Source organism: Exserohilum turcica (genome assembly GCF_000359705.1).
Source record: "Exserohilum turcica Et28A unplaced genomic scaffold SETTUscaffold_1, whole genome shotgun sequence".
In the NCBI taxonomy this organism is placed as follows: domain Eukaryota; kingdom Fungi; phylum Ascomycota; class Dothideomycetes; order Pleosporales; family Pleosporaceae; genus Exserohilum; species Exserohilum turcicum.
Window position 1 is genome coordinate 3,012,589 of NW_007359914.1, and position 19,537 is coordinate 3,032,125.

At 51.9% G+C, this 19,537-nt stretch overlaps 7 protein-coding genes across 7 annotated transcripts; 2 read left to right on the forward strand and 5 right to left on the reverse strand.

Annotated features, from left to right (window-relative positions):
• The first annotated feature begins 348 nt into the window (after positions 1–348).
• Positions 349–3,346, forward strand: SETTUDRAFT_170762 (uncharacterized protein). The gene is made up of 2 exons (XM_008022819.1): positions 349–1,175; positions 1,223–3,346. The coding sequence occupies exons 1-2, from the start codon at positions 426–428 to the stop codon at positions 3,059–3,061; spliced, it is 2,589 nt and encodes an 862-aa protein (XP_008021010.1). The 5' UTR covers positions 349–425; the 3' UTR covers positions 3,062–3,346.
• A 123-nt stretch (positions 3,347–3,469) lies between these two features.
• On the reverse strand, positions 3,470–6,119 carry SETTUDRAFT_162584 (uncharacterized protein). The gene is made up of 4 exons (XM_008022820.1): positions 5,737–6,119; positions 5,085–5,688; positions 4,771–5,039; positions 3,470–4,725 (listed from the first exon to the last, which is right to left on the reverse strand). The coding sequence occupies exons 1-4, from the start codon at positions 5,923–5,925 to the stop codon at positions 3,550–3,552; spliced, it is 2,238 nt and encodes a 745-aa protein (XP_008021011.1). The 5' UTR covers positions 5,926–6,119; the 3' UTR covers positions 3,470–3,549.
• Positions 6,120–6,757: 638 nt separating this feature from the next.
• Positions 6,758–8,843, reverse strand: SETTUDRAFT_134099 (glycoside hydrolase family 76 protein; the record flags this gene model as incomplete). The annotated part of the gene is made up of 3 exons (XM_008022821.1): positions 6,758–8,381; positions 8,434–8,696; positions 8,753–8,843. 3 exons carry the CDS (start codon positions 8,841–8,843, stop codon positions 6,777–6,779), a joined length of 1,959 nt encoding a protein of 652 aa, XP_008021012.1. The 3' UTR covers positions 6,758–6,776.
• Positions 8,844–9,664: 821 nt separating this feature from the next.
• On the reverse strand, positions 9,665–10,378 carry SETTUDRAFT_86838 (uncharacterized protein; the record flags this gene model as incomplete). The annotated part of the gene is made up of 2 exons (XM_008022297.1): positions 9,665–10,163; positions 10,212–10,378. 2 exons carry the CDS (start codon positions 10,376–10,378, stop codon positions 9,665–9,667), a joined length of 666 nt encoding a protein of 221 aa, XP_008020488.1.
• Positions 10,379–10,691: 313 nt separating this feature from the next.
• Positions 10,692–12,084, reverse strand: SETTUDRAFT_153061 (uncharacterized protein; the record flags this gene model as incomplete). The annotated part of the gene is made up of 5 exons (XM_008022822.1): positions 10,692–10,874; positions 10,925–11,098; positions 11,148–11,529; positions 11,584–11,923; positions 11,985–12,084. The coding sequence occupies 5 exons, from the start codon at positions 12,082–12,084 to the stop codon at positions 10,692–10,694; spliced, it is 1,179 nt and encodes a 392-aa protein (XP_008021013.1).
• A 1,883-nt stretch (positions 12,085–13,967) lies between these two features.
• SETTUDRAFT_73012 (uncharacterized protein) lies at positions 13,968–14,891 on the forward strand (the record flags this gene model as incomplete). Its single annotated transcript, XM_008022140.1, has 1 exon — positions 13,968–14,891. A coding segment is annotated over one exon (924 nt), but the record flags the coding sequence as incomplete, so codon positions are not given.
• Positions 14,892–16,045: 1,154 nt separating this feature from the next.
• SETTUDRAFT_18721 (uncharacterized protein) lies at positions 16,046–17,647 on the reverse strand (the record flags this gene model as incomplete). Its single annotated transcript, XM_008021935.1, has 1 exon — positions 16,046–17,647. One exon carries the CDS (start codon positions 17,645–17,647, stop codon positions 16,046–16,048), a length of 1,602 nt encoding a protein of 533 aa, XP_008020126.1.
• Between the last annotated feature and the right edge of the window lie 1,890 nt (positions 17,648–19,537).

Here is a 19,537-nt window from a genome sequence, read left to right on the forward strand (position 1 = left end):
AAAAAAATTTCTGAATAAGCCAAAACTTTCGTAGGCCGGTATATAGTATAATCCTAGCTTTGCGCAATTTTATTACGATTTGTGGTGGCTCTACAGCCTCATCTTGTTGACTATATTGAGTTGTTGGGGGTGCTCAACTGGCGATGGTGCTCATCTGGTGCACGGGCACTGTAGCGCCGAACGCGTCGGCCGTATCCTCAATAATACCACCACAAGCCGGACAAGCACCCGCACCCACGCATGCGAATTGCCCTTCTCCAGTACTCCGTATATTAATCATACACTTTATTTTTTTCACAGTCCAATGCGGAGCACTCCGTAAAATCAAATCTGCCCCGCCAGCCCCCTGGGAACTCGCCCTACGCGTCGTTCTGCGTGTTTCTCTGCGCCTCCACACAGGCTGGACCTACACATTCACTACCGTCATGTATCTCCCGCGGAACCTGATTGCGCACCTATACCAAAACCTTGTAAAACGAACGCACGCTGCCGCACCGCCCGTCCTGCTCCTGGTGGCCCTGGAACCGGACGCGCTATGCGCATGTCGAATCCTTACCGCGCTGCTGAAGCGTGACTACATACCCCACAAGATACAGCCGATAGCCGGATATGGAGATCTGTCGAGGGCAGCGGAAGAGCTGGTCCGGCCGATGCGTACAACCGAGGGCGGAAGCGGAGGCGTTGTGGTGTGTTTGGGCGTGGGAGGCATGGTAGACATGGAAGAGATGCTGGGTCTGGACGTGGATGAGAATGGCGAGGGCGGGACTGGCGATGTCGAAGTCTGGCTCTTGGACGCGAGACGACCGTGGAATCTGACAAACGTTTTTGCCGCCCCCATCAGCCAGGACCCCGCCACGGGAGAATTGGTGCGGAGACAGGCCGGCGTGGACAAGGGAAAGATTCTGCATTCCTACCAGTCATCAAGAGGCGGAATCATAGTCTTTGACGATGGCGATATCGAGGAAGAAATGCAGACGGAGCGGGAGGCGTATGTGGGGCTCGAAGAGATGCCCGAGGTGGGGGAGGAAGACGACCTGAGCGACTCGGAGCCAGAAGACGAGGAGCCTCCGTCTGGACAGGCGCCGAAGAAGAGGAAGTCATGGGGCGAGGGGGATGATTCAGAAGACGACATGACAGACGACGAGCGGCCAGCACAAAGACGGAGGAGCAATTCGGTGTGTTTGGCTTTGATGTACAAAGGGATATATGCTAACAAATCCAGGGCGCCTCAATACCATCCTCACCGGAACCACGGCGGCGACGAGGCCTACTTGTCGCAAATCAACTAGGCGGATCCTCCGACTTTTCACGTTCAGGCTCCCGCAGCCGCTCCGCATCTCCATCAATAGCCGCTCCAAAAGAGCAGTCCGTCAAGAGTCTACGACGGCAGCTGATCAAGAAGCGGGACAAGTACGCACAGATTCTCGACAAGTACTACGAACTCGGCACATCCTACTCGGATCCCGTGTCCTCACTCGTATACAATCTGGCCTCCGAGCTCGGTCGCGAGGACAATGACCTGTTATGGAACGCCATTGTGGGGGTCAGCAGTCTGGAACTGTACGGGCGGACAGGAAGTGGTGTTGGGCTCAACCCGCTTTCAGCGCAGGGCGGCTCCGCGGGTTGGAATGGCAATCGCGGAGAGAACATACGCTCTGTGCTGCGAGACGAAGTACGGCGGTTGAATCCCATCACAGATTCTGCAGGCGTGTCCCGCGATGCGACAATGGGCGAAGTCTGGGGAGTCATTCCTACAAGCGCCCGTTCAGCAACAGACAAGGCCATCCGTCTGTCACCAGAACCTCGCTTCCTTCTCCTCCGGCACTGGTCTCTGTACGAGAGCATGCTGCATTCTCCTTACCTCTCTGCCAAACTACACATCTGGAGCGATGCGGGGCAAAAGCGACTTGCAAAACTCTTGGCAAAGATGGGCGTCTCTCTGACTGAATGCAAACAAAGATATACCCACATGGACATGGAGCTGAAGCGTGGGCTACGAGAACGCCTCCTCAAGTTCGCCCCACAATACGGCTTGGATGGCCTAGTCCCTCCAAAGTCGAGTACAGGCGATCCAAAAGACGGGTGGGGCTTTGTCCGCTGCTGGGGCTGGAAAGCCTGCCTCTCAGCCATCGATGCCGGCGTCGTCCTAGGTGCCATCCTCGAAGTTGGCGACGTCAAGAACCTCAACCAATCCGCCCTGGACAGCTCAAACTTTGTAGGCACAAACGACCACACGGAAATGCAGACGGCGACCCAAGAACAGCAAGATCTCGCCCAGGAACACATCACAAGCCGGTTCTGGACAGCATACGACGCTCTCGGGAACATTGACCTGCTGGTCGAGCACATCAGCACAGCACAGCACCTCCACCGCGCCATCCTCCGCACCGGCACCGCCCTGATCGAGAAGCGCCAAATCCGCCACCTCCGCGCCTTTCGCATGGCCGTCGTAAAAGAAGGCCCCGACGTGCAACTCTTCACACACCCCGGTGCCCTCACCAAGCTCGCCCTCTGGATCGCCGAAGCCATTGTCGAACTCAACGGCACAAAGGGCAAATCCAAAGGCAGCGAGCTCGTCATGGCCGGTCTCGACGACTCGCGCGGCCTCTACGTCGTCGTCGGTCTCGGCGGCGGAGGCGGCGGAGGCGGCGCCACGCAATCCGCCAAATCGCGCCTCCAGAAACGCGAGGCCCGCCTCGCCGCCCGGCAAGCCAAGCAAGCGCAAAAGGAAAAAGAACGAGCCCTCCGCCGCGAAGCTCGCATCGCACGCAATCTCGCAGCCGGTCTCGAAGAAGACGAAATCGCCGACAACACCGAATCCGAAGCCTCGGAATCCGACTCTTCAGATAACGACTCGTCTGACTCGGATGATGATGACGATGATGACGATGACACGAGAAAAGGAGGCAAGAATCGCTTTGGCAATGCGTTCCAGGAGGTTGTGCGGGAAACGGGCGCCAGAGTCCGCATGGACAGCTTCGAGGCGTGTGTGATTGAGATTAAAAAGGAGGATTTGAGCGGCTTTTTGGAGAAGCTCAGTCAGAAGGCGGTGGTGGGGTAAGTCAAGTAAGTGTGGGTAGGGCAGGACAGGGGGAGTGCACGTTACGTTTCAACGGTGTGGCTTCTTTTATTTTATTTTATTTTCTTTCTTCTTCATTGTTCCTTTTGTCCTTTTGGTAAGGGGTATAGGCTGTCACATTAGTTGGCTGGTTGGTTACGGCACAGCGTGATTGGTATCTGGGTATGCCTGGGGTCGGTACGTTGATACCCGTTGGTCTCTTCTTTCTATTCCCCCCTTTTCTGATCGTCACGGCAAGGTTTGATGCGACAAGCGAATGAATGTATAGGCGAGTTTGATTATATTAGCATAGCACAGCATAGCGTAGTAAAGCCAAACCCCAATCATGTTCAAATCGAATCCGTGCTATTCAAAGCCATTCCCATCTAAAACGGAGAATACGAAAAGTGGTATCTTCTGTATGAATGCGCGACAAAACAACGACATGTATCCCTCCCTAAGCCTTTCCTACCACCCTACTTTGTGTGCGATCAACCTTTCTGACCCATGGTCAGCCCTTCGCCATCCTCGCCATCGTCAAAGCTTCCCTCTCCGCTGCTGCGCCTCTTTCTCGTCCTGACACCATCTGTCAACCTCCTCTTGACCTCGTCCATGTTTCCGTCAATAGTGCTAAAAGGCTTGAGCTGGAAGCCGCTGAGGTTCATGCTGCTATTGCTCCTGCTATGGCTCTTCTTGGGCGTCTGCGGCCTGCTAGAGAAGAAGTCCTGGTTGGCAAGGTCGTGGAACGATTCGTTGCGCGGTATCTCGTTCATGGAGCCCGGCGAAGTTGGGTACTCGTATGTATCCATATCTTGACCAGCCTCGACTCGAGGGACACCATCCGACTTGGTCTGTGGCGTTTGAGGACGCTCTTTCTTGTCTCTGATAAAGGGGTCTTCAACGATACGCTTAGAGTGGAAGTCCTCGTACATCTCGGGGCCAAGCTCGTTGATGATGTCGTTGACGCGTTTGGCAAGGTTCTCGCGGCGTTCCTGGAGTTTGACGAGTTCGGTGTTCGAGAAGGGGCTCATCATCTTCCAGAGAGGTCCAAGAGACTTGAGAATGTCCATGGCGACCTCACCGAAGCGGAGAGCGCCATAAGTGATTGTGACGTATACAATGAGTTGTGGAAGAATGAGCCACCGCTTGTGGATACCAGCGGGAAGATATCCGTTGCAGTTGTTGTATGAGTACCAGTAAAGCCCGAGACATACATACCAGGCATAAGCTGCCGGCGCGGCAGCCATGGCAACAAGAAGTTTCCACGTCGCCATAACGTCCCGAGCCTGGATCTTCACGTTGGATGCGGCAAGAGCCTCCTTGGCTTTTCGGAGAGAGACGATCTTGGTAAGAATGAAAACAAAGCTGAAAAGAAGGGTTCCAGGAAGGGCGAGCAGTCCCAGAAAGCAGAGTTTTCCAAGGCGGTAGAAGAAGAGACCGGCAGCTGTGATGGGGTGCATCTTGGCGTATTGCACTTGGTGATCTCGCAGGCCAAGCGCTTTGAGTTTACTGTTGTAGGTGGTAACCTCTTGCTTGAGCTGGATGATGCGGGGATCTTCCTTGTAGCGTTCGTACCCTTGCACAAGGCGGCGATTTAACTCGACAATCCTGGGCAACGGGAGTTTGGTACCCTTGGAGTTGTAAAGGCGACGCACAGCTTGGATGACCTAGCGGTGTTAGCGGGGAACGTAGTATCCAGAACATGCACATACCATGAGTGTATCGTAGTCCGGTGTCGTGACGGTGACGCCAATGAGACCTTGGCGAACGGTTTCCAGCATCTCGCCAATCGCCTCTCGCCGTCCGGGGCCATCAAACTTCTTGGCCAGCGCTGGGGGAACGAGGATTGGTGTTCCGAATTCAATAACGGCCCTTGAGCGGAACTTGTGCGCGTGAAAGTAGTTCATGCCGACAGGGATAATGTTCAGGTTGCAGTCAGGCTTCGTTGCAACCGTGCCAAGCGCCATGATAGCGACACCAGCTGAGGACTGTTAGATACGGCAAGATTATGGATAGAGTTGCTTACCCTTGAGAGGCAGAAGGTCGGTACGGTCGTGGCTGCCACCTTCGGGGAAGATACCAATGCTGCCGCCGTGGTGCAGAACCGCGTGCACAGCATCGTAAACCTCTGTTTGGTCGAGTTTGGGCGCAACCTGAAACGGGGTTCCCTCGTAGCCATCGGCAAGGCCCTTCTTTGCCTCAGCGCCGTCGATGAATGTGCCGTCCTTGGTCATGTCGTTGCGTCCTGTCAACTGCTGCATGGCGACGCCTCCCTTAAAGCCGCGCTTGAGCCGGATCTCTTCTGGGCCCTTGATTTCGAGAATCTCAGCGGTGGCCGCCTTGTTGTCCACCTTTGGAAGCACAATGGAGCCGCCAATCTGGAACAAGCCATCTTCAAAGTTGGTATCTATGCCTCGAAGGAGTGTCGGGTCGTTGATGGGGTCTGGGAGATAGACTTTGCCTTTGGCTGGCTTGGTCATGTCCATGGCTCTTCCTACAGGTACAACACCCGTCAAACCTGCCATTGCGCCTACAAACTTCCGCTTCATGGATTTTTCGGCAATCAGAAACTGGATGCGGCGATCTGCTTCCTTTTTGACGACACGCATCAACATAAGAGGGTCGACGAACTGCGTGCATCAGTTTCCGCTTTGCACCAATATGGTGTGGCAGCCTACCTGGTTCGCATGCGGGGCGCAGACAAAGATGACGGGGCCTTCCTTTGGCACCTTCCAGCTACTCCTAGGATGCACTTCACGGAAGAACAGCTCGACCAGGATAGAGAATGTCCACAGAAACGCATCGTAGACATATTTGTTCATGACGGCAAGCTTTTTGCCCCTGGCATCTCTTTTCTGGGTCGCCATGACGGCCGACTAGACGGCGACGATGTAGCCCAAGAGGAAGAGAGTGAGGCCTCCTATGGCTGCTGATGTGTTGTAGTAGTAATAATAATACGACGACTCGGGGTGGGTAGCGATTGAGGGGCGACGGCAGTAGGCGGAGCGCTGTGACTGGGGCGCGGGGTCGCTGACGGTGCAGGTGAGCTGGAAGCTATGGCCTTTGCATGGTTTAGCATGGGAATCCAGACTTGGGCGTGGTGTTGCGGAGGTCTTTTTTTTGACTGTGTACACACCTTCTAGCAGTTTCTCTCAGGATCGGTTGTCGCGTGCGAGAGAACATCAGGCCACGGCGGAGCGCTGAGCTGGAGCGGATCCTGTGATAGCCGACAGCCGGGCGACAAGAGATATGGGGCGCGGCCGAAGAATACGAGTGCTCAACAATGGCGTAGGCGGGGACGCTATTGTCGTTGTTGAGGCCGGAGATATGGAGAGATGCAGACGGGCCGGGGTCGGGGTATGGCTCCCACTCCGGACTCGCACTCACTATGTCATTGCAGGAGCGCAGTGGCGGTCCTTCTTGGTGGGGTAGTGGCGCCGCGACCACGGCATGCGCTACGCTACGCAACTGCTTTGGCCTAGACTTCCGCGGCACTGGCGACATGACCACCACCACCAAGACATGATCCGTCACGGCACCACGGCAGGCGGGACGCGCAAATGACCCAGTATATCTATGCATTGTATCTGAGGCTTCTACGCCGACACGAGAGGCCTGACTACATGGCGCTCTGCGAATCCAAAAGGGGTTGAATTTATATATACACACTACGAAGAGAAGACACTAAGGGGATGAAGGGCTATGGCTATGTGTGCGTCTAGGCAAGGGCAAAGACGGCTGCGGCCACAAACGCCGCCACGGAAGTGATGCTGGCTGCGTTGATGGAGCCAGCTCCAGTGAACTGTGGCAGTGTCGGCGAGGTGGCGGTGCCGTTGACGGGCGGCAGTCCCAGGCTGGGCGTCGAGATGAGCGAGGTTGCTGCCGCTGGTACTGTGGGCACGGGTGGAACGGTGACGGTGACAGTCACGCTGGGTGTACAGCTAGAGGTGGGAGACGGCTTGGTGACAGTGACCGTCTTGGTGACATTGCCGATACAAGAGTAGTTGGCAGAGGAAGGCTTGCTTTGGTTGAACGGGAGCCCAGCCTGGTTGGTGGAAGCGGGAGGCGAGCTTGCTGCTGGTGCGCTCGCTGCTGGTGCGCTTGACACCACTGAGCTTGACACTGTTGCGCTTGACGCCGGCATACTTGGAGTCTTGCTGGGCGACGAGACGGCCGGGGGAGTAGCAGGAGCCTGGGCGTTTTGCTGCTTCTCAGATGTCAAGGCTTCGGGGACTTTGTCGGCCGGAACCTCCGGGGACGGGGTCTCGCTCGACGGAATCTTGCTAGGCGAAGAAGCCGGAGCGCTCGCCGCCGCGCTCGACGCTGCTGGTGTCGAAGTCGGGGCTGGCGCTGCACTCGGAGTTGGGCTCGGAGTTTGACTCGGAGTCGGGCTCTGGCTGGACTTGGGGGTCGGGCTGTTTGAGGGCTTGGGGACGTTTGATGCGCTGTTCTTGGCAGGGAGCATGTTCTTCTTGATCATCAGAAGTGCCTGGGTAACCTCGAGCGCCGACAGCTGCTGGCCAACACCAGAAGTGCCATCCCAAGCCCCAGTGTACCACTTGCTACCGCACGTGGTTCCGTCTGTGCCACCAGAGCACGACTTTGCGGCGCCAACCGCCGAGGCTGTGAGGCGCTGCACAATCGTGTCCTTTGTAAAAGGGGCCAGCATTGCAGTCTTGGCCATGAAGCGCGCGAGGTATGCCTTGAAAGACTGCTGATCAAGGTTGCAGTGCCTTCCAGACTCGCCAGTTTCACAGGCCCATTCGTACATGATATCAGTGGCGTTTCCAAAAGGCTTAAAGAAGAGCAGGTCGGCGTGGTTCAGGAAGCCAGAGATGCGATCCTTCCAGAGGTTGTTGCCGTTGGTGTAGTCGTACATGAACGCAGATCCGTGAAGGAACATGGCATTGTTGTACGACCATTGCGTCTCGTCAGCCACCTTTGAGCAGTTGGTCTTGTCGTCAGTTCCGTCAAAAACCTCGAATCCATCGCTGATGATTCCAATCTCCTTCGTCCAGTCGTAAATCTTGACGGCCCAATCAGCGTATTTTTGTTCGCCCGTGTAGCGAGCGAGGCGCGCACCGAGGGCAAAAGCGCAGCCATTGGAGATGGCGTTCTTGTAATTGTATCCGTACGCGTTCTCGGGATAAATCTGCCACTTGAGGCCTCCGCCACAAGTGGTCGTGTCCCAGCGACCAACAATGTTCTCGAATGCATTGGTGACAACTTGGAGATAGTCTGCAGGCGCCTGTGAAGGGTCCGGGAAACGGTATTCAAGTGCGCTCATAATCGCGAGCGCCCAAAACGCCTGATCGTCGTTACCCTGGAGTCTGCAGTCAGCTTCGGCTCTTAGATGCATCCGACATTTCCCGCACCGTCTGGTCCTTGCGATAGGACAAAATGAAGTCGTTATCCGGCCCATAATTGGCAGTCAAGGCTTGCTGGAGCACGCTGACGTACGAATCGTCACCGCTGAACTGGCTGTATTCGATCATGCCTCCCCACGCAGCACCGCCCTCCCACCAGTAGTAGGGTCGTGGCCAGATGCCGATATCTTCCTTTGGAACGTTTGGACCGCTGCCCTTGTAGAACGACATCAAGCCGCGCGCATATTGCCGGGTGGCGCTAAGGAGTGACGCTGGCAAAGTTAGCCTAGGGGGTTCGGAGAGACATGCGGGACAGTCAGCCTCCCACCTTCATCCTGCGGGTCAAATTCAATGGCGGTCGCGGTGCTTGCCGCGAAAGCAGTCAGGAGCACAGCTCCAGTGGTAGAAAAGCACTTCATGTTTGGTCAAAAACGAATGTAAAGGAGTGTGTAGAAGAGAAACGAGTGTAGAAGAGAACGAGTGTGGAAAGGGAAGAGCGAACGTAAACAGAACGCGAAGTGTAATAAGACGCGAGCACGTCGGTGAATGAGGGGACAAGGGGGGCATGGTGAAGGCATTACATATTCATTTACCGGTACGGCCTGAGTCAGGCCTACCAGCCTTTGCTGGCTCATTCAATGCTGGGTAGGAGCGCGCGGGTGCAGGCCAGGGTTGAGCACGTGGGCGTTTCGAAACTCAGGAACAGGCCGCGCCTCAGCCAATCGTCGGCTTGGCCGCTTGTTTCAGGTCCAGGGCCACTCTGTTTTTGCCTCCACTCATCTCATCGGCGCCTCTTCCATCACGGCTTGAAACACTTAATCCTACTTGCTGCCCGTTGCGCCCACCGCTTTTGTTTAATATCCTATTACCGCAACTTCGAGTAGTGGCAGTAGTCGTACTCGTAGTCGCAGTCGTCGTCGTCGCCTGGCTGCTCATTCTATGCAGTACCCCACGCAACTCATGCGAGGGCCATTGCCATAGTCTTCCTATTCCAGACGTGCGCATAATGCGTGCATACGCAGCACGTGTGGCGGAGCTGCTATAGGGCCGAGGTTGTGAAGATCGTCACAAGCAAAAAAAAGCAACCGACCAGGTTGGATCAACTGGCAGAGAACGCTCGAGATTACCATCCCAAGATCCATCCTTGATTACACGCGGCTTGGCCAGACTCTCCCGAGCGTCTAGTCCAATGTCTATCCAGAACGCCTGCGCAAATGCGAACACCTCATTAGCCAGCCCCTCAGTTCACACCCGCCAATCTCTTTTCCTTCTTGGCCTTCTCCGACTCTTGTATCTCAGCCAGCTCCTCCTTTGTCATATTGTAGGATCCAGTTACTTGGTTGAACGGGTTGTCGGGGTGCTTCTCAAACTCCTTTCTGATCAGGTCAATCTTCTGCTGTCGCCGGAGACCCTTGTCATCCTTCATGTCGCCAAGTCTTTGCTCTTCGTAAGCTGCGTATGCCGCCTTGAATCGCCTCTCAGGATGGCGGTCCACCTTGTCTTGCCTGTTGCCTGTGATGTCCAGAGCGTCCAGCGCATTGTCGATACCTGAAGCGTTGAGCGCGGCGGGCTTTCCGTCGAGGGAGCCCAGGGCTGAATCGATGCCGCGAGTCTTCTTCTCGGCCTTTGGTGCTTTTCCCTTGGGCTTCGACGGCATAGAGGCTTCTTCTTCGCGCAGCAACGCCTCCTTCTCCGCCTTCTTGCGTGCTGCCTCGGCCGCCTTTTCCGCAGCGGCCTCACTGCCATCTGTCAGTCTTCTGCTTGCACAATGATGCAGCGCCACCTACGCCTTCGCATTGGACTTGGCACCCTTCTTCCATTCCTCCGCCTCTTCTTTCTCAGCCTGCTGGTTCTTTGCTGTCTGTTTTGACGCGGCAGCCTCTGCCTTGCGGGCCTGTCCTTGCGCCTTCTTTGAATTCTCGCCGGCGCCGCCGGCGCCACCCTTCTTTGCCATGTTGATGTGCTGCTAGTGGTGTGATAGTGGAATATGAGAGGATAGTGTGTGTTGGATGATAGGACTCGGCGTATGATGTGTGTTTGCAACGTGACTCAAAGTTTGGAAGGTAGCAGCGGCCTGCAACCATCTCTGCGGGGCAGTGGCGTCATCAGGCACCAACACGCGTAAATGACTAAGCTGGGGAAAGCTCTTTCACTCTCGAGACACTGCACATGCACATTTACACCAGCACATCTGATCTTCGTTTCAGCGAGAACTCTTCTAACCGTCGCGTGGTTTCGAAGGCATCGAATCCCGCACCACCAACATGTCATACGACTCCCTCCTGCTTCTCTCTCCTCAAATGCTCTCTTCTTGTCCACATCGCATTCTCTGGCATGAGCTGCTTCAAGCCTAGCCAGGGAGAATTGACGGGACTAGGGCCCGTATAGATGAAGACGTCATATAGAAACCCCCCAAATGCGCAACCAAGAAACGGCGCTATCATTGGAATCTTATCCGTCGTTAGCAAGATCACGCTAGTGGTTTTGAGGCAGTACTCACCCAAAAATAGTATCCACCTGCTGACCAGACCTCATGGCTGTATCCGACAGCGTAAGACATCAGTCTCGGACTAAAGTCACGAGCAATGTTAGTCGCATAGCCAGTTTCCCAACCGAAGCAAGAACCCAGACCGAAGATGAGGAAGAACAAACAGAGCGGGAACCACTTGTCGCTCTGCGTATCCTGTCAGCAGCTCTTAGTTCCATACACTCAATGCACTTACCTTGGGAACACCATTATTGCTCGGATCCTTCAGTGCAAACACTACGAACATAAGCAACGTGCTTGCTATGAACTCGGAGAAAAACTGGCTCGTCTTGGTCAAGAAGGGCTGTGGATAAGTGCAGAAGATAGCTGCAGTAGCTTTTTCAGCAGGAGGCACCGTTCGCATCTTGCCACCTTCGAACCAGTCGATGGCACTGATGTAATTCGCGTACACGATACCAGATCCGACGAATCCTCCGAGCATCTGCGCAGCAAAATACACGGGAAGCCGCCGCCATGGCAACTGCCGGTAGATGCAGTTGGTAAATGTGATCGCAGGGTTCAGATATGCGCCAAAATCGCCCGCCACATACAGTCCTAGCATCACGCCTAATCCCCAGCTGCTCTATGTCAGCAATGTACACCAAGATTCATGGCATGGTGTTTCAACTTGCCCCCAATTTATCGATTGATACTGGCCGAAGCCATTGCCCCCTGGAGCGGCGGACTGTCCTGCTGAGAGCAATACCTGCGCAACTGAGCCATTACCAAACATGACCATAACAGCAGTGCCCCAGAACTCTGCAAACGGCTCTCTCATCACGGTTCTTATTCGCGACCACACCAGGCCTGATTGTGGAGCCTCTTCATGTCCTTCGTCAATTGGCGCTTGGGGGTGCAAACCAAGCACTGATCGTTTTCGCTGGGCGCTCGACGACGTCCTTTGGGTCGAGAGTTTCGAGTCTGTTGAACCTGTAGACTGTTGAGTACGTGATTGAGTCAATGGTATGGCGCCTGGAGATAAGCACTCAAAATCAGTATTTGTCCTGTTCACCCGTAAATGAGGACGACTCACTGTTTCCGGAAGTGATACTATCCAAGTGGCTACTTGAATGATTGTCTGCCCAATCATGAGTCATTGGAGGCCCTGGGACCATAGGTCCTTGGGCGGTCATATTGAACAAGCGTGCAGGACAAGACCAGGTGCAGGCCCAAATGCTCTTTTTTGGTAGTTGCAGAACAAAGAGTGGAGAGTTAAAGGGTTAATGCATAGCCAGAACGTTCCTGGAGCGCATCCGCAGGCATCTCAGGAGGTCAATACTGCTTAAGTATTGCCAACCTATCCCCTCAGCTCGGTATCTAGACGACGTCATCGCCTATGCTGATTCCTGGACGACAAAGCGATTGGATAGAGCATCTTACGTCTCCTCGCAAAACCGTCAGATTTGCCTAGCCGGGAGAGAATGCCGCATGCGCCATCAGCCTTGGGTGTGACTATTGCACACCAAAAATGACGTCTGCAGTTCCCGCGGGCAGTATCATCCCCGCATCCATCCAGGATTATGACATCTTACTACTTGGCTTTAAACACCAACATGAATAGTTCATGAGCCATTGTGAGTAACTCATGTGATATATGAGGTACACTGGAGAAACACCCCCTATTTGATATCCGATCGTTTCCTCCGCTAGAATGTGGAGCGTTTTTGTGGATTTCCTGGGGTACATCAGCAATGGCGTTAACCCGTCTAGCGCCAACTTGGCAACCATGGGCTGGGCACACTTCTTTCCCTCTACGTCCCTTACTTCTACCCAGCACATACATCCGCCGTATGTCAAATTTCAGTACGCACATCACTCATTCTCCGCAACAATGTCTATTGCGACATGGTGCCCGAAGACCCCAGAGAGGATAACTCAACATATCGGCGCTAGAATACGAGACATTAGCCGCCCTGACAAACCAGGATAGGGCCCTCCACAGCGCCTCGACCGACGTATTCTCCAATCCCAGTGTACAGAGCATCAGTCTATGCCGTGAAACACCAATCGATATGTGCAATTACAAACTGGGTGGGAGCTGTTCTCAGCTTCCTGCAGGGTCGTGAATCAAGCAGAAAATATTCCGCAGTCTGCCAGGCAAAGATACATCCCATTCAGGTCAAAGCAACCATTTTATGGCGTTCAAAAGGCAGTACTTAGCGCAATTTCTTCTGCATCCGGAGTTTCGCTCTTGTGTGCTGGCCAATCTTTACTCACAATTGCGAGACAAGGCTGCACGCATATTACCCCTCGCTTCCTCCCCTGTGTCTGATCGATCCACAAGGCTGTATAGTGCTATCTCGAAGGATTCCATGCACCATATCATGCAGCTGCCTGATTGTGGCACAGCATACACGGTTTCTATTTGAAGCTGGACTTTTATCTAGTTCTACATCATACTTTTTTTGCAATTTTATTTCCCCCTCACTCGGTAGCTCTCGACCATCGTATCGGCCGGATTGAGATATTGATCACATCCACCTGAAGATTAACAAGCGGGATAAACTCGGCCATTACTCTTTTATTCAATATTTACCCTACGCTATACCAAGTTGTGGTTTGCAGGGTCGTAACACAATGGTGCAGTGCGAATCTTGTGTCGGTCATAAAAGCTATGGAAGAAGCGTCTGGAGATGGCGAGGAGTTTGTGTGGGAGTATGGCAAAGTCGAACGCAACTACACGTGTGCTACGTGTCAGAAACTAGTCAAACATTTCAACCTTGAAGCACCACACGTTGCTTTGCATGAGAAGCTTGGCTATGTGAGGCGCTACGATGATTATTGGACGCTACGCCTTCGAGACCGCAAGAATGGATACTCCCGGACGAAACCTTGCATCTCCATCGAGATAATAGCGGATTCTGGTTGCCCAAACGCATTGGGATTTTCTCTCCTTGGATGTGAGATTAACGTGTTGGGTATCAAGAGGTGGATTGATCAATGTGATCAGCAGGATGCTGGACGATGCCACACCATTGCAGATCCAGTAGGGAGAATTCCTGATGCCACTGGACTGTATTTCATCGATGTTGAGAAATACTGTTTGGTGGCCCAACCTCAATTCGGGCACTCATTTCGGTACGCTGCCCTAAGTTATGTCTGGGGTAAAAGTACTGACAATACTTTCCAGACATTGATTGAGAATTTTGATTCGTTAAGCGAGACGAATGCGTTCAAACTACCGGAGAACTATGGTCGCCTTCCCAACACGATCAAAGACAGCATCTTCCTCACCCGTGCTCTCGGTATACAGTACCTATGGGTTGATCGGTTCTGTATAGTGCAGGATGATGAGACTGCAAAGCCGTATCAACTTGCTGCCATGGCTTCCATATACTCCAACTCGTACGTCACTATTGCGGCAACAGAGGGGCCGCACAGCAACTACGGGCTCTGCGGGATAGAGAAATCACGCCCAAGAAAACCACCGTTCGAAATTTTGGATTTCAGTCCCAGTCGTCGAATGTTTGCAGCTTCACCAACAAGAAGCACCCGCGATATCTATCACTCCCGGGGATGGACGTTCCAAGAATGGACTTTCTCACGCCGTATGATAGTGTTCCATGATCAGACAGTCACATGGGTGTGCCAGAAGTATATGCAGCAAGAAAACGGGCATACCCCGTTCAGAGTCCCCGCAAGAACCCCCTTGACCTTGTGGACAAAGAGACCCAACCCCGGATCATATTGTGCTGAAGTAGAACAGTACAGCAGCAGAAATCTATCTGACCCAGCAGATGTCCTAGCGGCGTTCGACGCCTTCATTACGGTACAAGGCCGTGCCATGAAGGGCGGGATGTTATATGGCCTGCCAGAACTCTACTTCAACAACATGCTTTGCTGGCACCATGATTTTGGCTCAGTTCAAAACAGACGAAGAGACCGCGAGGGCAACATCCTGAAGCAGTTTCCCTCCTGGTCATGGGCCGGCTGGATCGGGCCAACCGATATGACACTCGCTAGTGAAGCATGTCATATTGTAAAGTCAGTCTCAGGCCTCGTTTACCCTTACATTGTGGAGTTTTACAAGCTCCCCAGCAGTTCGATTGATGGAAAACGAGAGCAGATCAGGAATATGAACTATTATGAAGTTCGTGGTCAGACATGTATTGCCCAAAGCGATGAGGAATTGCCGGAAGACGAGGGCACATTATGCAAGTACCCTGTGGTGGAAGACGATGAAATCATCAATCACGCACCCGAACAGCTTTACACAACGGTTATCGAGTTTCGCAGTCGTAGACTGTTCGCCGATATAGCAAAACAAGACTGCCGTGAGTTTAGCAACGACATGGCTCTTATACTAGGATCGGAAGGGCAGATGATCGGCGCATTGGACCTCGGCGTATCATTCCATTCACTCGACCTACCTATAAAGAACATCGAACTCGTTTGCATCAGCGTGAGCGGCGCAGTTTGCGCGAAACATGCGCACATACGGAGTCCTGGTCGACAATACATCGATGGTGATGGCTGCCATAAAGAATGCTTTGTGGATGAAGATCACTACTACAGGAATATCTACGAGCCCGCATCAAACTGGCAATTCAGATGTTACGATGTCCTTTGGATTGAAAGGGAAGATGGCATCGCGTATCGAAGAGCAATAGGGCAGATCTGGAAAGAAGACTGGGAGGCTGCAGACACGGAGGAAGTGGACATCCGACTTGGGTAGCTCGAAGATATGAGTCAAGTCTCCTGGTATCTGGGTCCTCCCTTGCTGTCGCAAACAACTCATCTTCGGAAAAACTTGTTCACTCTCACAATCTTGTCCTTCACGAGGTTCTTTTTTCAATGATCTCATTCATCACTTCATCGCAACTGACTTCCTGCAATACCGAGAGACGACTACAAGCAATTCATTGGCAGAAGAACTAATTCCTATGTCCATAGCTGGGAAATCAAACATGGATAAAAGGGGAATATCATGCATGAAGAGCTGAAGAGATGTGAGCTCTCAAAGACACACATGGTAGACCGAGCTATCAGTATGATGAGAAGACACTGGGCTGCTATCAAACGATGGCTAAAAGCAAAGCCAGGGCCCTTTACAGTTCCGGTCGTTATCGCAGGTGTTGTAGCGTCAATACTTGGTCACCAGTCTTCCACGACTAAGCGGCTTTCCTCCTTCTTTCTCCGCCAGCTTTCCATCCATTCCTTGACCATGTCGCTGAAATACGCCTTGCAGGCTTCCTCGTCTTTAGGGAGCTCATAGATGACGGGTGGGAGGGAGCCTTGTTCGGCTCTCGCTGCATTGATGCGTTCTTCTACTACGAGTTGCTCCCTTGCTATCTTCGCCACGAGCCCTTTCCAGAAACTGGTACCAATGATGTATTCGAAACGCAAGCAAATTGGTGAATCCTCCTTGATGACGTTGAACCATGGCGTTTTCTCCAAAGTATTTTCGGCAATCGCGTTTTGCCATTGTATTGCGAGGATGGATGCAATGCGACTTGTCAGCGCGTCCTCTTCCTCAACCGCTGTTGCAACCTTTTTCCGGAGGCGGATCTGCGTCATGGCTCCTTCGTACAGGCCATATGCATGATAGTTTTGGCGTACGACAAGTTCTCGCTCGTGCCAGAACTTTGCGAAGTCGTCTGTCAGCTCGGCGGTCACCTGCTCTTCTGTTTCTTGTTTGGCACGTTCGACTTCTTCCCTCATTTCTTCTCGCAGCTTCACATCGAGTTTTACGCGTTCTTCTTGCGCAGATCGAATACCTTCTTCCTTGCCCCGTTGGTACTCCGCATCGATATTCTGCCTTGCAATCTTGTTTGCATCCTTGGCCCCAAAATCGTAGCCTCGGAGGTACTGCTCAACAGCCTCGATCTTCTTGCCAGCAGCCTCGCCGATGCTGTAGCCCTGATTGTAGTATTCACTTTTGAGGGCTTCCGAGGTGGTTTTCTCTTTCTCGGTGACTGAAGCGCTGAGCTGGGCTTCCAATGCACGCTTGTCAGCGCTGACCAGGAGCAGTTCTTGGTTCATCTTCGTGCGGTGCTCTGACAGTTCCTGTAGCCAATCTTCTTTCTCCTCAGACATGACGTCGAATCGGAGTAATCTGATGCGCTCGTCGTTCTCCAGGACATTCTCACGCAGCCTCTCCAAGTCCGCCTTTGATGTAGCCGCGGCTTTCCTGACGAGTCCAATGAATTCAGTTAGGTTCGTGCGCTCCTTGCTCATGATAGCCTCTTCGTCCTTGAGTGCCTTTTCACGCGCGTGAACCTTCTGCTCTCGCTTGAACAGCCCATACTCCTTTTCTGCCTGGCTCAGAACCATTGGACGAGCGACTTCCTCCACGATGTACTTAATGAAAGCCTGCAATCGTCGACACTTCTGCTGCGCCATCTTGTGGCCCCAATCTGCCTGGATCCGTGCACTTTCTTGCTCTAGGAGGTCCGCCCGACAGCTTTGGAGCTGTTCAGAGAGGGTTTGGAGATGACCGCGCAGATACTCCGCGTCGTCCATCTTTGAAACGTCGAGTTTGGCATAGGCATCTGCTGGATATGCTGTGAATTTGTTTGGGTCGTTATGGGGCGGAAGCGGATCTTCTTCTTCGTCGACCATGTCCCAGCACTCTGTGATGATATCTTCGCCTTCCTTGAGTCTTTTCCAGAGTACGGCTGGAGACTTACGCCGGTTTGTTTCTCCTGTACCATGTTCATCGTCTGTATCCAAGTTAAGCGTACCAAAGCCCGCCATTTTCCTTGTTCCTGCGCACGCGATTCCGCTTCTATGTTGCTCTGATCGTGGTCGTTGCCGCACACGCTGATCCCATGCAGTCTGTCGCTGTCAATCTGTTAGTTTCACCTATTGTGTCGAAAGTGGTCGGAAAAAACTTACTTCTCTGCGGGAGGAATTTTGATAGGGATTGGATATTAGGCAGCTATTGTGGGAGCGCAGAGATATATGGTAAAAACTAGCGGCTTGGCACAAACGGAGTGCGCTGCTGTGGTGAGGTGAAAGGAGTCACCCAGCACAATCTACTATTGGACACAGCGTGCGCTCAGACGAGGAGGGTGAGATACCTGATATGACCAGAACTTCAAACAATACGCCATTTATATCGACTTAAGAAATTCTTGTGATCATAATGCTGTGTTACATACTGTTTTTTGATATTTAAATATCCTAGCAAGTTTCTAAACGCTCCATTTCGCAACCGTTGAAAATTGCAATGTTACAATTTTCCTTTGCGCTCACCTTGTGGCATATATATGAACTTTAATTTTCTGCTTAATTATACGTAATACCTACGTGTAGTTGTGTATGAAGTCTGATAGCGTGGGTAAGGGCGAAGTAAACGAATAAATTGCAATTCACCTATTATACAATGTATAACAACTGGATTATAGCTCAGTAGTACTAGAGACTATGAAACAACAGATAACTGCTTATAGAAGACTCTCAACCCCTATAGAATAAGACACAAGTCTTGAAAGAGTAGATACTTCGATATCTAAGACAACAACTGGAATCCGAATAACGCAGACGTAACATAGCTCTAGGGACTTGAAGTAATAGATACTTATATCCTATTGATAAAATAGTAGAATACTACTTCAGATACCCTTTCATGGAAAGAACTGCTTCCAGCTAGCAGAATTCTTTTTATAGCTATTTTTCGCATTTACAGGTTATCATACCAACACAGCACTAGATAATCAAACTCTAGGCTCTTCTCTCGCTTGATCCACTCACTCTTAACGTCTCTCTATGACTAGATAGGTACCCTTACAATAATACTTATTGTTTCCTTTTTAGAGATTTTTTGTAGTTGAAAGTTACTAACCGCAATTTCCCCTTTTTGTTTTTCAAGTTTTCATGTACCACTATTATACGTCATTCTTTTCTTAGCCTAATCCTTAGCTGTATCGTTCAATCTATGCGCATTGCGATCCATAGCTTATCGCCTGGTTGTATACAGTCCTCCTTGCTTAGATATCGCGCTTCATATCTAGAAAGAAGACCTGATAGTAAGATTCCTATATTTGTCAGCCTCATAAGATAGGTAGTAATATACAACGTTGCTACGAACCCTCTTTACCTACTAATAACCTCGGTGGTATTGGTTAGGTAGGTAGAAGAGTTCTACCCTCGAAACAATGACTCTCACGATCTTGTTCAAAGACATGCTGAAAGCTCATATTATTCAGCTACACTTACTAAACAGGATGCCACTTTAGACTCTATTCTACCCCTACAAGTTATAGTATGCTATATAAGGATACTATCAACCTCTAATATCCTTCAAATACACTGGCACTTGACTTCAAAGTAGACCGAGATCTACATATCATTATACATCTGGTTGTGTCTTTATTAATCAAATTCTGCAATGCTCTATTATGGAATATACATGGGAGGTCATTAAAGTTAGTAATTCAAGTCCTACATTGCTATTCTGAATCGATTAGAAGGCGGACATAGCAAGCAAGCAGCATAGTTAATTTAACAGGATATTTAGCTTCCTACAAACCTATGCTGCATACTATACATAATTCAGCACCTAACGGCTATATTTCCACTACGGGATGTTACGTATCGTGATAGAGCAACTAGATATTGTATCTAGTGACTGAAAGGTGCTTG